General features: G+C 40.7%; 1 protein-coding gene across 1 annotated transcript; it reads left to right on the forward strand.

Moving 5' to 3' along the window:
- The first annotated feature begins 742 nt into the window (after window positions 1–742).
- On the forward strand, window positions 743–15,127 carry pde11al (phosphodiesterase 11a, like). The gene is made up of 20 exons (XM_033639769.2): window positions 743–1,599; window positions 2,346–2,504; window positions 3,662–3,751; window positions 3,911–4,051; window positions 4,198–4,262; window positions 4,478–4,598; window positions 4,817–4,892; window positions 5,023–5,090; window positions 5,954–6,046; window positions 7,182–7,232; window positions 7,428–7,574; window positions 7,670–7,777; window positions 9,947–10,056; window positions 10,144–10,234; window positions 11,035–11,135; window positions 11,353–11,430; window positions 11,519–11,582; window positions 13,438–13,512; window positions 13,690–13,773; window positions 13,941–15,127. Exons 1-20 carry the CDS (start codon window positions 826–828, stop codon window positions 14,211–14,213), a joined length of 2,769 nt encoding a protein of 922 aa, XP_033495660.1. The 5' UTR covers window positions 743–825; the 3' UTR covers window positions 14,214–15,127.
- The last annotated feature ends 246 nt before the right edge of the window (window positions 15,128–15,373 follow it).

Consider the following 15,373-nt stretch of genomic DNA (forward strand, 5'->3'; position numbering starts at 1 on the left):
ATCTGCCACCTACATGGTTGAGGTTTGTTTTTTGGGGGATTTTGGGCAACTAAAACCACTTGGTTAAGGTTGGGGAAAGATGCCCATGGTTAAAAGACACTAACACTGACTCCTGCAGTGGTCTATAGTGTCAAGGTCAGACTCTTTGTATGCCCAGCCATCCACAAACATCCTACCTGAAGGTCAGGGCCCCTAGGCAGTTGCATGCATCGCCCAGTTGGTAAAAAACACACATTTTACAACCACAGACGTAGTGTGTGGGTGTTTTTATTTGTGTGTGTTGTTTAAATTAACATATTTTCTTTGTAGTCTCTCTGTCAAACAGGCACATTACTCCTATAGCACACATACTGTCTTGCCTGCACGTTTCAAATATAAATTGGTACTGGGCTTTGATTGGAGCCTTGCACACAGTATCTCTGGCGGTATGGAATAAAGAGAGCAGCCTGCCCTGCAGGTTTTTTTTTTTTTTTTTTTACAGTTTCTAAGGAGAATATATAGGCGCTGTGTTTTTCTACACCTCTGCATAGTATTTCACAGGGATCCCTAGAGGCACAGCTCAATCTGGACTTGACTGACAGCTGTAGCGCCTCTCAGGCGTCATCGATCAGGTCTGAAATAAACTGAATCTGTTTGACTACTTTTGCTCAGTACTTCAAGGAAGAACACGGTGGACTGACTCATAAGGGGGGGGGGGGGCGAATGAATAATGTTTTGAGGACATCACTTCTCAGAGAAGCTCTGCTGCTGCCGCATCACCCACTCGTCTAACTCTTGGTCTATTTCATTTGAGTGTCTCAATTGGTCCCCACAGCAGGTTTCACCATGACAACGTTTGACTTCTCGGATATAGAGGCGTTTTTGGACTGCCACCCAGATCTCTTCGAGGAGTACCTGGTTCGGAAGGCGAAATGTGAGCAAGTTAGCAGATGGCTGAAGGAGCATCCGCCGTCTAAAGTGCCCACAGCGGAGGAGAAGCGCGGCGCTGCCAGGGACCCACTCTGGCCGACCAACCCAGACGGGCTCCGGCGCAGATCGTCCCACATGGAGCTGCGACGCAACTTCGCCCGGTCCAAAGCCACCACCACACACCGGACCTACGACGAGCATGTGAGCCTGATCGAACACGAGTCCCAGTCCAGCATGAGGCGCCGTGCGCTCCTGCGTAAAGCCAGCTCCCTTCCTCCTACCACCGCGCACATCCTGAGTGCCCTTCTGGAGTCCAGGGTCAACGTGCCCCAGTACGCCTCCAGCGCCATCGACTACAAATACAGACTCAAGGAAACCAACGAGAGGGAGTTTTTCTTGGAGTTGGTGAAGGATATCTCTAACGACTTGGACCTGACAAACCTCAGCTATAAGATCCTGATCAATGTGTGTATCCTGGTGGATGCGGACAGGTGTTCTCTTTTCCTTGTGGAGGGACCCGCGCACAAGAGGACACTGGTGTCCAAATTCTTTGATGTGCACTCAGGCACCACTGTCAGACCATCATCCAGCACCCTAAACTCCAATGAAGTGCAGGTGCCATGGGGAAAGGGTATCATTGGATATGTGGCAGAGCATGGAGAAACTGTAAACATCCCAAACGCATATGAGGTAAATGTGAGCCTTATGATAAATACACATTATTCAAATTAATGCAGACATATTTACAGTGAGTGAAGCAATTCATTAATGATGAGTAACTGGTGTGAAGATCAGACTTTTTTTATCATTGGGAAGAAACATGATACAAACAGTGATGTCTCTTTGGTCACATTCTTACATTAAATGTCAATTTTAATCAGTTGTTTTTGTAATTAAACTCTGTGAAATGAGCAAATAGTCACCCAGCTAAATGGAGAAAGACTTTGGGTTATTACCTCAGTTATGTCAGAATAATAAGAATACACTCTTTCTATAATAGTAAAAGAAAAAGGCAGGAAAGCAAGTGTTATAATTCTTCCCACAAGCCAGATCTGGTCGTATACGCTACCAGTTGCGCTCCACATCATTATATCATGGCCCTGGGCTGCATGGGAGGCTAAGGGAACACGATGATGCGGATCCCCCTGAGGTCTATTACTGCAATAGTGTAGATATGTGTCAGGGGTATTAGATTTTTTCCTGCTTATAGTAAAAACAAGAGGCCTCCTGCAGAGCAGTGAATTTAAATAGCCAAACAATACCTGACACAAGCGCACAAACCATAAATATTTGAAGCAATGTAGTCGCACAGGACCACAGTGTTAAGTGTGCTGACATTTACTGAGCACAATGAAGTGTGTGTGTGTATTAATGTAGGATTGTGCATGTTTGATATATGTGTAATACTGTATGTGTTTATGTGACCACTATTCCAGGACCACCGCTTCAGTGATGAGATAGACAAGTTAACAGGCTACAAGACTCAGTCCATCCTCTGTATGGCCATCTGTAACAGTGATGGAGAGGTCATAGGTGTTGTACAAGCAATCAACAAAAATCCCATGGGCACTCCTTTCACTGAGGACGATGAGAAGGTGAGCTTCTGTTATGTCCCAGCTCAGGGATTTTCACATTCACATGCATTTTATTGGCTATTTTACATCCTTGGTATTATTGCAGTTGGTTTGACCATTAAGGGTATTTTAGAGATGCAGTTAAAATTGGTTTCTTCAGCATTGTGTACCCCACCACTACACACACACACACACATTAACACTTATTGCACAGTAGCTCTTGAGCCATGCAGCTGAAAACACTGTTTGTACTGTGAATCTTCTTAATGGCTGTGGAGAGGGCCAAAGTGTTCCCTCGGAAGCAAAACACCAGAGAAATGAAGGGAGGTGGTCAAAGTCTTACTCAAGTGTGGAGCATTAAATATGTCTAGCTATGCAATATAGGAAACACATTTTGAGTGGAATCACTTTCAGTTGCTCCCCGAGCAATCCACTCAGGATGGGTTTACTACAATCTGCATGTATTGGCTTTTTTCATTTTCACAGTTTCACAGCTTATGAATACAGTTTCATTCTCCCATTGCTGATGAGAAAATAATATCTCGTACTAGAGTGTGTAGCCAGGCAATAAAAAAGTAATGGTACTCGTTTGACTCACTCTGGGTTAATACATTGAAGGGACAGAGAGATGCTGGTGCAGTTTGTGTTTATTCACCTTTGCAAGAGTTTAGCTGCACCGAGATGCAACGGTATGTCCACAAGGTGGCAGAATAAAGTTGTGGAAAACCATGGCCTCCACTCTAAAGAAATCAAAGTTTTGAGTTTGCGGTAATTCAGACTTATTGTAATGATTTTGCTGTGCTGCATGTAAATAAACACTTAAACTCTAAACAAAGCAAAATAAAACAACTTCAGTAACTGCTTTTGAGCAACAAAGACACTTAAAAAAGAGAAAAAAAAACCTCATCTTGATCGGCTGTCTTATCTAGATATTTAAGGGTCCTTGATGTCTCACTAAATGCCTTCTTTCTCTAAATCAATACTTCATTAACAGGGGATCTATTTGAGAGACGTTTGTGCAGAGAAGCAGCTAACACCATCATGATTTTCTACCCCTCTCCCACTCACTTATTCTTCTTCTCTTACCCAGTTTTATGCCTCTTTGTTTAGCATACAAATAGCTAACATTATTATTGATTATGCATGCCTTTCACCACTGTTTTGGTACTTTTACTCAGGTACTGCAGATGTATCTACCATTCTGTGGAATATCGATTTCCAATGCCAAGCTGTTTTCGGAGTCTCGCAAGGAGTATGAAAGGAGTCGGGTAATTTAAAATGTGCATTTTCAAAAAGATGTTTGGTTGTTTTATAGCAACTGGAGAATCAACAGTAAAATCAAAATATTTATACCTAATTTAAAAAAAAATACATGTGTCATCACTGTGCAGCACATGAGTTATTAGTGCCCTTTGTCGTGGCCACAGGCTCTGCTGGAGGTGGTGAACGACCTATTTGAGGAGCAGACTGACCTGGAAAAGATTGTCAGGAAGATCATGCAGCGAGCGCTGACCCTGCTGCAGTGTGAACGCTGCTCTGTGCTTCTCCTGGAAGACAGCGACTCACCTGTGAGACCCAGCTTTTTATTCGTTCCTGCCTCACAAATTCATTTACTTGAGCTTTTTCATTAAACCACATAGATTCTTATGTTTAAAACTCACCTATCCTTGTGTGAAATGTTCTTGGTGCTGGTTGTGATGAAACTCTTGTACAGGTTGTGAAGTTCTCCAAGACGTTTGAGCTCATGTCTCCCTTGTGCAACATGGACCGTGACATCAGGTGAAAGAGAAATCATGAACATGACAGATTTATATTAACTTTGGGGGCGATACTTTAAGTCAAATCAGCAACACACACCATATATGGATACATATAGATGCGATTTGCATTTATAAAACTCCATAACACAAAACTACTAAGAACTACTGCTGTTCTGTAGCACATTTAAGTGCCTGGACCTGACTATTGTTTCCTGTTTGTTATTGCCACATCAGCATGGAGAAGCTATCGTGTTCCGATTGGCTGATCAATAACAGCATTGCTGAGCTGGTGGCCTCCACAGGACTGCCGGTTAACATCAGTGATGTGTGTCAGGACCCACGCTTTGATGCTGAGGTGTGGACTCAATAGTCTCCCCTTAAGACCTATCAGAGCACACACTAATGCACATACAGTACGAGCTTGTGACTGCAGCAAGACACAGACACACACCACAACCCTAACAAATACAAAGGCATGTGTTATGTTTCATTAATTACCTGGTCAAGGAACAAAAAAGTGGACCCACTATAGATTTTTCAATCATGCATTGTCACCGTCTCCTCTCTTCACAGGCCGACCAGGCCTCAGGGTTTCACATCAGATCAGTGTTGTGTGTCCCTATCTGGAATAGAACTCATCAGATAATTGGTAAGTTGACCATAAATAATCAATGTGTGCACACTTGGAAACCCGTTTTTCTGTTACAGTCAATGATGTGTGTGTGTGTGTGTGTGTGTGTGTGGGTGTGGGTGTGTGTGTGTGTGTGTGTTTTCTGCAGGGGTCGCACAAATTCTGAATCGCCTAGACAGGAAGACATTCAATGATGCGGATCAGAGACTGTTTGAGGTCAGATTTCTATCAGCTGTTACATCAAAACTTTAAAGGTCCAGTGTGCAGAATTTAGGGGCATTTATTGAAAGAAATTGTATATGATATTCATAAATATGTTTTTATTTATTTATAATAACCTGAAAATAACAGTTGTGTTTTCGTTACCTTAGAATGAGCGGTTTATATCGATATACAAAGTGGGTCCTCTCCAGGACCCCAGGAAGTGCACTGGAATTGAAGCCAATTTGACATAGTTGCCAATCACATGATGCCCAAATATACTTTTTCATGTAGACTTATTGGAAAATAGGCATCTGTAAATAAGTGGATACATTTTTTTGAGTATCACAACCCCAGTAAAATGACTCTTTCACTATCAGGATTTGATTCATTCACTCTGATAACATTTTGAAAGTCTAGAAGAGCTGCACAATTAAATCGTTTTATCCCTATACAAGGTAGTGACAGGCTAAATTGAAAGTAGCAGGCACGCTCACTTCAGTCTCTCGTGCACTTGCTCTGTGGGCCCAGTGATGGGGACGTCAAATTTTTGGCTTCATGCACCACTGAGCAACTTTCATAGGAATGAACAGGGCCTCACCTCCAATAATATATCCACTTCTTTTCTCTCTATACATCCATTGTCCTCTTTCATGGAGTCCACCATGTTGCTCTGCAGTAGCCTAGAACGGACAAATCAAACACTGGCTCTAGATGGGGCTGTTCACATTTTCACTTTGGTCAATGTAGTTCTGCTACCTACTTGATACATGAGATGCCATTAAAGCCTACACACAAGACCTTTAGGTGTTCATTAATGCATCGGATACACATTGCACCAAATTTTTAAGGTTCAGTTTATTTTTCTTTGTGTGCAGGCTTTTGTGATATTCTGTGGACTTGGAATCAACAACACTATGATGTACAACCAAGTGAAGAAGACGTGGGCCAAGCAGTCTGTCGCGCTGGATGTAAGCACTGCAACATACTGATATAGTTTTTTAGCCATCACCTCGCAATTTGGAGAATAGAAGATATTTATATAGATTTGTTTTGTATGTATGACTCTTCTTAGTGTTTTTTCCCCTTCTCTTTTCCCGCCATTACTTTTAAATGTGACACATTGATATTACAAAAATAATACAGAGGTAAAATTACAGAGATATTACAGAAATACATCATCCACTTGCTACTAGTCCTTTCAAAGCACTTGACAGGCTTATGAATGCATTACAGTACAGTATTTCATCTGTAATGCATTAAAACATGCTTTAAATAGGCTGTATCTATGAAAAATTTACATCTTTATATATTCAATAAAAAAAACAATATGCACTTATTTACATATGCTCAATGAAGTTTTACAGTCACTGAGACTATACAAGCTGTGCTTTGAAGTGGACCAGCAATGATGATACACCACAAGATGGATTTTCATCGACGGATATATTTAAAATACTAGGTAGGCCTGTCTGTTCTGTACAACTAAAATTAATTAAAACAATCTAAATTACTCTAAAGTAAAAAAAGCATATTTTGTTACACCCTTTAAATGGATTTAAAAGTGATTGTGTGAGAAAATAATAATAGAGGAAAGTGGTGTCACTGATTAATGTTAATCTTGACGGAGGACTATCCATTCATTAGTGTCTTTCAGTGTTCTGCTCCGATGCCCTGTATCTAACCTGAGCAGTCACATTATCCTCGGCAAACATGGTTCTGCCTCCCTACCATAAATATTTCAGCTGCTTTCAATAATTCACGATAAATACATGTGCCAGTCTGCTCACCTCTCATCAAAGGCAACACACACTCTCCTGTATTTCTGCCACACAATCTTTGCTGTTTCTTTAAACACCTGCTGGATTTCCTTCTCTGTCAGAAGACCCAAAGCACGGCAACAAATTGGTTTTAAAAGCAGAGATGTACTTTCTTTGATCCGGCTTATGTAACAAGAGAAGTAGGAAAGATAGATAACATTCTGGGAACATATTGATTATCTTCTGCAGCATTGAGTGTCTCGTTCAGAGTTGGTCCAAGGTAAATTTAGTACATTTACCTCATTAATGTCAGTATTCAATAACTATTATGTTTTGTTTTTTTCAGATGTTGTCCTACCACGCTACCTGTTCCAAGGTAGAAGTTGACAGACTCAAGGTAATCTCAGAGAAAACAGCATTCATATATGCACAATAACAATGTACTAACTTTATAAAATGTATTAAATCTGATAAGTGTGAGTGGTTGAAGGTGAAGTGTAATTTAAAAAGTGTCTCCCAATGTGTTTTAGTGCTTTTCTTCTTCCCTTGCTGGCACTGTATGATTGACAGCTCTGTCCTGTGTCCCCCTTAGGCAGCTAAGATCCCCCTGAGCAGTGAGTTAGGCATCGATGAGTTTCACTTCAACGACTTCTCTTTGGACAATGACGCCATGATCACCGCATCACTCCGGATGTTTCTGGAACTCGGTGTTGTCCAAAAGTTTAAAATTGACTACGAGGTTGGGTTATGAGGAATATGTGCCGCCGTGATAGGTTTGTCAGGGTCAACAGTGTCCATGTCATCTTTATCACCTGTATGTTTGTCTTCTTATAGGTTCTGTGCCGCTGGCTTTTGACTGTGAGGAAGAACTATCGAACTGTGGCGTATCACAACTGGAGGCATGCCTTCAATGTGTCGCAGTGCATGTTTGTTATGATCACAGTAAGTTTCAAGATCTCCAGCTTTTCTCATGCCAGAGTCTTGTGTTGCATGTTCCCTTCCTGCAGTCCCTCTCCGTGTTTACTTTCGATCCACAGCAAATGCAATTGACACCAAAACAAACCATCCATGATTAGACCTTTGAGGATAACAAGTTGTTGAGGTTATTTTTAAAGCCTGTCATGAGAAAAATAAGTCTCAGTGGACTTAGTAAGCTAATCAACAACCAGTCACTAAACAAAACATAATTAGGAGGAAACATCACAGGAGAAACATCATTAAGAGAAAATTTAAAAGGAGGAACATTTGGGTTAAGTTGATATCCTATCATAACTAGTGTTGTCACGATACCAAAATCTTTGTTTCGGTACCAATACCAATATGAATTTCGATACTTTGATACTCTTCGGTACTCTTCCTAAGGAAAAGTCCTTTTGGATACAAACCTTTAGAACAATAAATAGTAGGGGTGTAACGGCACTAAAAAAAATCATGGTTCGGTAAGTACCTCGGTACGGACATCACGGTTTGGTAACTCAAATGTTCCACCAAGTTTATGTTGTCTTGTGTTGTCTCGTGTTGTCTCCCTTTGCGATTCAGACTTTCTCTTGCCTTTTTTCACGTGCGCCAGCTGCGAATGTTGATACAGGTGTTGTGATACACACCACTTGCGCAATCTGTGCTCCAATAGGAACAAGAAAGGCGTTTGTGTGCATAAATGAGTAAAATAAATTAACTAAATTAATGAAATGAATCAATTTCAAAGTACCTGTATTTTCCAAATGCAGTATAGTACTGTTTGGAATACTCTAGTACCGCGGTACTATTTTAGTACCGGTATACCGTGCAACACTAATCATAACCCATCTCATCCAATCCTATACTATTAAATGGCAACAGCTAATGCAGTATAAACTAGAAAGGTGCTTTCAGGGGTGCCCACTAGCTCACCCAGTAGAGCAGGTGGCCCATGTGCAAAGGCTGGGTCCTCGCCACAGCAGCTATGGATTTGATTCCAACCCACGGCCCTTTGCTACATGTCATTCCCCTTCTCTCACTCCACCTTTCATGCTATAGCTGTCGTATCAAATAAAGGCAAAAAGCCCCCAAAAATATATTCTTAAAAAAGGAAAGTGCTTTTAGTACGGTGCAGATCTCAGCCAGGTGGCTGCATCACAGCTGTAACGCGGCCGTCTGGCGAAGCTTATAGTGGCCACTTTAGATAATGCATGCGGGCAGCTGCAACATGTATAAAGAGAACTGGGTATAGCATTGAAGATGGAGCCCCGTTCAATCCTATGACAGTTGCTCAGTGGTGCATGAAGCAAAAAAAGTTCAGCTTCCCAGAAATTACCTGAATCTTATGCATTGTTGGGCCCATAGAGCAAGCACACAAGAGACTTTCACTGGCTGAGTGGCTTAGCCATGCACTATCTTGATTTGCTCTAGACTTTAAAAATGTTATCGGAAGGAATGGATCAAATTCTAATAGTGAAACAAATCATTTTGTAAAGGTTGTGACGCTCAAAAAAATGTATCCACTTATTTACAGACGTCTCTTTCACAATGTAAGTCTATGTGAAAAAGTCTTTTTGGGCCCATTTGCGTCATGCGACAGGTGTTGTAATTCCATAGTTTGGCCACGATTTCAAATTGGCTTCAAAGCCCAGGGCTGTTCCTGGTGAACTTGAGCTACACCTAGTGGACAAAGGCAAAATTTGGCCTGCAACAGATAAGATGCAACAGTAAGGCTCCTTGTTAGTCGAGATGATGCCCTTTACTCAGTGCTTTAGCTATGTGATTTTGTTGATGACTTGCGGTCTCTACTGTCCATTTAGGAGGAGTGAAGAGTCAGCAGTTAATGACGTTATAAAACAGTGAATAAAACAGGTTTTTCAACAATTGTGACTCTCTGCAACCACAAGAGGTCCTGGAGCATACAGTCATAAAATGTGCACACAAAAATGTTAGGCTGATGGGTCCAGTAGTTTGAGAGATTAGTTGTAGAGAGATACATGCACATGACCAAAACACATGATCCCCTCCAGACTTACACCTGGTAAAGATAGTAAAAATGAAGACAATAAATAGAGAATTCTGTGGTTGACTTTTAAGTGGATGGGTATGAATATGCCTATCTGCTTTACCTTTTATCTGCTTTACTTCCGGCAGACAGCCAGTTTCCAGGATGTCCTGTCAGAGGCTGAGATACTGGCACTGATGGTTGGCTGCCTGTGCCACGACTTGGACCACAGAGGCACCAACAACGCATTTCAAGCCAAGTGAGTGACACAGGCCTAAAAACAGTATGATGACAGTATGGTGTGTTATAGGGGACTTAAAGTTTCACTGCCCTGTTTTCCCTGCAGGACAGGTTCTGCTCTGGCTCTGCTGTACGGGACGTCAGCCACCCTGGAGCATCATCACTTCAACCATGCGGTCATGATCCTACAAAGTGAGGTCAGGCCAGTATTTCTCAAGTCAGAGGTTTGCTGTAGTAGCTGTGTACTGGGTTATGTAACTATTTTTCTTTTTGTGGTCTTGTTAGTTTGCTTTCCTTGACCAGGGAGCTAACTTGAAGTGATATAACATATTGCAAACATGTACTTCTTAATGAGATTTTAATGGTAACCAGGAATAGTCAATAATTTAGATCCTTTTCATTAACACAAGCATCAAATACAATGTTGCTTGTAACAAATAGTGCCAGTTTCACATGGTGTTATTTGGTGTTTATTCTCTTAACCATACCGTACATACCACAACCTAGAACGTCTGTCCTAGATGGGTCAAATACACCAAACTCAAAGAGAAAACATACAAAAACCACAAATTCTGCATCATTAAAAATACCATAAAACACCAAATAAAGGCACCTAATCATCAATGACTACATGTCTTATTTGGAAACTGTTTCAAGACTGTCATAGAGCGCGGGGCAACCAAAGAGCCACTGGTGCACAGTTTTAGCTTTGGAGCAGTGCTGGTAGGCGGCAGCAGTGACCACTAGTGACATTATGAGGCTGCTTTGATCCGTTTGATCATCAGGAACTGTGTTCTCTATTGATTTCTTTTAACAGAGGACAGAGAAAGTCTATACCCGTTGCTAATTAACTTTGATAATGAGAGCTACATTTGACAGTGAGCGATGACTTTACCAATACATTGGCTGTACAGAGACATTTTAGCCACTATTACTCATCCTCACCTGCTTTTGTGTATGCGCCTACTGCATGCTATTGTATTTTTCCTTCTCACAGGGTCACAATATCTTTGCAAACCTCTGCTCTGAAGAGTACAGCAACATGATGCAACTATTGAAGCAGGCTATTCTCTCCACAGACCTTACTTTGCACTTTGAGTAAGTGGTCTTTTAAATGGATTCAGAGCTGAAGTAGTTCACGACTGATCAAAAATAAAACTGAAATAGATTACAGGTTATTGGATAAATCCTTGTTTTCAAAAGAATCACATTTTGATTTGTGTTATTTACAGTGTACTGCTGTGGTAAAAACTGTCTTTGATTGTGTTCTTTTGCCTTTTCATATTTTCTGTATCCTTGACTGTCTCTTTGTAAGGCGCAGAACCAAGTTCTTTGAGTGTGTTCTGTCTGGAGAATTCAGCTGGACAGATGAAGGACACAGAGAAGTTCTCAGGTTTCTAAGTAACACTTTCCTGTGTCAAAATCACTAACTGCAAAGAGCAAAATCAGTAGCTAGAAATGAGCTTTGATGTCATTAACAGGTCCATGCTGATGACAGGATGTGATCTGGGTGCAGTTACTCGTCCTTGGAAGATATCCAAACAGGTTTGAGTCCCTATCACAAAGTTTCTCATCTGTGCTAAGGCTGCATGATATAGGAAGGTATGAGTGTACTCTGTGAAGTGTTCGTGTTGCTTTATACTGCTAAAAATACAACAAGTTCTTTGTTTAATTTAAAAAAAAAAAAAAATGAAAGTAAGGTACCCTTTAGCTCACCTGGTTGAGTGGGTGCCCCATGGCTGTGTCCTTGCCGCAGCAGCTGCAGGTTCAATTCCAACTCCAGCCTTTTCCTGCAAGTTGTTTTCTCTCTCTCCCCCCATTTCAGACTAGACTTTTCTATCTAAAAAAAAAAAAAAAAGAAAGGACTATTTCATACCTTTAACTGAACATAAAAGGAATCAATAAAAATGAATCATAGTTAGATTTTACAATACAGTCTTCTACTCTTTCAGCCAGCTCACAAAATGTGGCAGTTTTCACAATGTGTTTATTGCACAAGTTGATATTGTGATGACAATTAAAGACAGCCCTGTCTCTTAGAAATTACGTTTATCTTTGAAACAGTGAGCAAATTCTCTTTAACAACATAATGAAAAAATGTTGTGAATTAAAGTATCTGGCAAAAAATGTTGATACTGAACAAATAAGCAAAGTGTTCACTGACAATGTAATTCAGTTATCAGCAAATGTTCAGTGGCAATGCACATCAGTTGATTTCTGCCTCATTAGGCAATCCTGCAATACAGTATCTGCTCAGAGGGACTACAGCATTATTTTTTATTACATTTTTTAATAACATCTATCCAAACTTATTATATATCCCTAACAAAAACCAAAGTCATTTTCTTGCCTAAACCTAAGACAGAAGTCTGGATGTGATTTGAAGTTCTGGTGCTAAAGTCCTACACTCTGAACACCAGCCATCCTCCCCAAACACGTCTTTCTGACACATACTGCGCATGTTACCTGAATGTTGTCAGGAATCAGTACAGGAAGGACCCAAATGCAGAGCAGCAGGCAGGTTTGAAGTTAAACAAAAAGCGAACTTTAATAAAGCTGATGAAAAACATCCCGAACAGGCAGATAAAAGAAAGTCCAAGTGACAGATGAACCAAAATGAACTGAAATCCAACCAGGATAACACAATTAACTCAGGTAGACAATCCAAACAGAACTCAAGACACACAGGCAGGAAACGGAGCAGGGAATGTCACCAGGAACACGGGGATGAGCACAGGAATAAACGCAGACGAACTGACCAGGAACAAAGGGAAGCACACAAGTATATATAGACAAAAACTAATCACAAGAACGAGACACAGCTGGAGTAGATGGACATGGGCAAAAGGAGGGAAATGGGGATTGACTTCCAACAAGGTTGTGGAGGGGAACACCAGGGTGGAGCTAACCAGACTAATACAGAACAGGTGTGAAGGGAAGACTCTGGGAACAGGGAAGAGCTAACGAGACTGAAGGAGGACAGGTGTGATAGAAAACAGGTGGGAAAACACACAAAGACAGGAAGTAAAATCAGACACGACACATGAGAAGAGAATCTACAAAATAAAACAGGAAACAGATTAAACATGAATGAATACCAAAACAAGGAGAAATACAAACAGAAAACCCCAAAAAGAAGTCCACAAGATAACATAATGTTAACATTGAATTGAATGGAATTTATTATCAGTGTGCACGTACTACAGTTTCAGGCTCCAGAAATTTGCATGTTCACCCTGAAAAATACAGAACATTTTCTTGCTAAAACACTAAAGTAACTTGAGCACAAAGAATAGCAAAAATGCACCCTCCAGCTCTGAGCCCACATTTCAACACCAAAATGTTATGTCATGTTCGAGTGAAATAATAAAATAATGATGGATGGCATTTATGTCCCAAGGTTGCAGAGCTGGTGACGAGTGAGTTCTTTGAACAAGGTGACAGAGAGAGGTCTGAGCTAAAGTTGACCCCAGCAGTGAGTAATCAAGCTTTCAGAGTCTTTTCTTTCATTGGGATTTTTCCACTTTCTGTTTCATAAAGACATATGGGCTTTACATAAACCATGTTCTTGATGTGATCTGTTATTTGTTGTCAAATGGTTATGATGATTGTTGTTGGTCATGGATGACAGAAGGTTATCGTCTCTCTGTAGGCCATATTTGACCGCAACCGCAAAGATGAACTCCCTGCCTTACAGCTGGAGTGGATAGATGGGATATGTAAACCTCTTTACCAGGTAGGTAACCCCTGATGTCTAAAGCTAAACTTTTACTGCTAGTCTCATTTTCATAATCTAAAAATGATCAGGGAAGTCCATAATTTTTTTAAACTAGAAAGAATTAGGTGCATAATTAAGGACATTGAATATGCATTATTTATGCTGTACTCCCGTGTCTCTCCCAGGCACTGCTGAAGCTCAACAGGAAGTTGCAGCCGATGGTCGATGGCATAGAGGCCAATCGGAGTAAATGGCAGGATCTCTGCTCATCCTACCAGGAGACACGTAGAGCCTCAGTATCCAATCAGAGCCCAGAGCCCAGAGAAGACTCAGAGAGAAATCAACTCCCAGACTCCACAGGGACTCTGATGCCAGTTGCACACACCAAGTCTGGGTCAAAGTCTAAGTGCAGCCAGGATCTGAGGTGCAGAGTGGGCAAAGGTTCCTGTGGCGATTAAGCAGCATCTTCTGCCAACATAACATCTGCAGGAAAGAAGAAAATCAAGCTAAGTGTTAAGTGAAGGTTTATCCATTAAGTGGCTGACATGGGACTCTTCCCATACCCTGTGATTTTTGGACACATGCACTACCCTGACATGATTTTTAAAAATCTGGGTAAATTAAATGCAGTCTTCATCTGCTGAGCACATAGCTTCTGCCAAGTGTCACTGTGTTAAACTCAGGAGTGTGAATTCTCGTTCGTCAAACTCTATTTAAAGGGCAGTTTCCCATTTCTTTTTCTTTCTTTCTTTCTTTCTTTCTTTCTGCTTTTCATTACTTAGATGTAAAAGAATGAGAGACAGCTGTTGAAACCAAAGAGGGCCACTTATTACTGTAATGTTTTGTAATGGAAACTGCCTCAAAATCACAAGCCAATTGGACGCCTTTACAAAGCAAAAAAGGAATCACTGTGATTTCTCTCACATAAAAACACAAATTGCCATAACGAATGTAGACCGGAGCATGATCTTGTTGTGTTTTGTAGTTATGTTGAAACTGCATGTATCATTGATACACTGAATGTTGATACTGGACATTATCTTGATGCCTTTGACTGCCCTATGAGATTTGCTTTGCATGAAATTACTGTAAGGGAAATACTAAGTGTTGTTATGTAAGAGTATTGTCGCTGCACTATTGCTGTTGAGAACAGATACAGATTTCTATTTTCGATCACAGACTGTACCAAACTTATACATTCATTATTTTTCATACATCTGACTCTATATTTATGCAAGATGTAGAATTGGCTTTTTCTCCTGCTATTTATAAATTGTTCACTAAAAAAGACAAGAAAGTGCTGCATTTCAGATAAAAGGGAGTGAATCAATCTCCAGCTGGTTTTGTGAATAAAATGTGGCATGAAAACTGAGTATTTTTCGTAATTTGTGATTGACAAATTTATGTAGCTTTTCATGACTGTTGTTCACAATTACTGTAATTCTTACTGAAAGGTCCAGGGTGTAAGATTTAAGGGGATTTAGCGGCATGCAGATTGCAACCAGCTGAGAATTCTCTTGGTTAGAATTCCTTCACTGTTCATTGTTCAGGAAGCTTTTAGCTGAATTATCCACAAAGGTCACTTCCTCTCCAAAACAAATGGACTAGGTGATTAAAA

This window comes from Epinephelus lanceolatus, chromosome 10 (genome assembly GCF_041903045.1).
Source record: "Epinephelus lanceolatus isolate andai-2023 chromosome 10, ASM4190304v1, whole genome shotgun sequence".
NCBI lineage: Eukaryota > Metazoa > Chordata > Actinopteri > Perciformes > Serranidae > Epinephelus > Epinephelus lanceolatus.

What these genes read in the sequence shown, in the direction of transcription:
- pde11al (XM_033639769.2), top strand. Translation starts at nt 826, where the DNA reads ATGACAACGTTTGACTTCTCGGATATAGAGGCGTTTTTGGACTGCCAC. An exon ending in ACATCCCAAACGCATATGAG is followed by an intron (nt 1,600 to 2,345) that starts GTAAATGTGAGC and finishes CCACTATTCCAG; the next exon opens with GACCACCGCTTCAGTGATGA. An exon ending in AGGAGTATGAAAGGAGTCGG is followed by an intron (nt 3,752 to 3,910) that starts GTAATTTAAAAT and finishes TCGTGGCCACAG; the next exon opens with GCTCTGCTGGAGGTGGTGAA.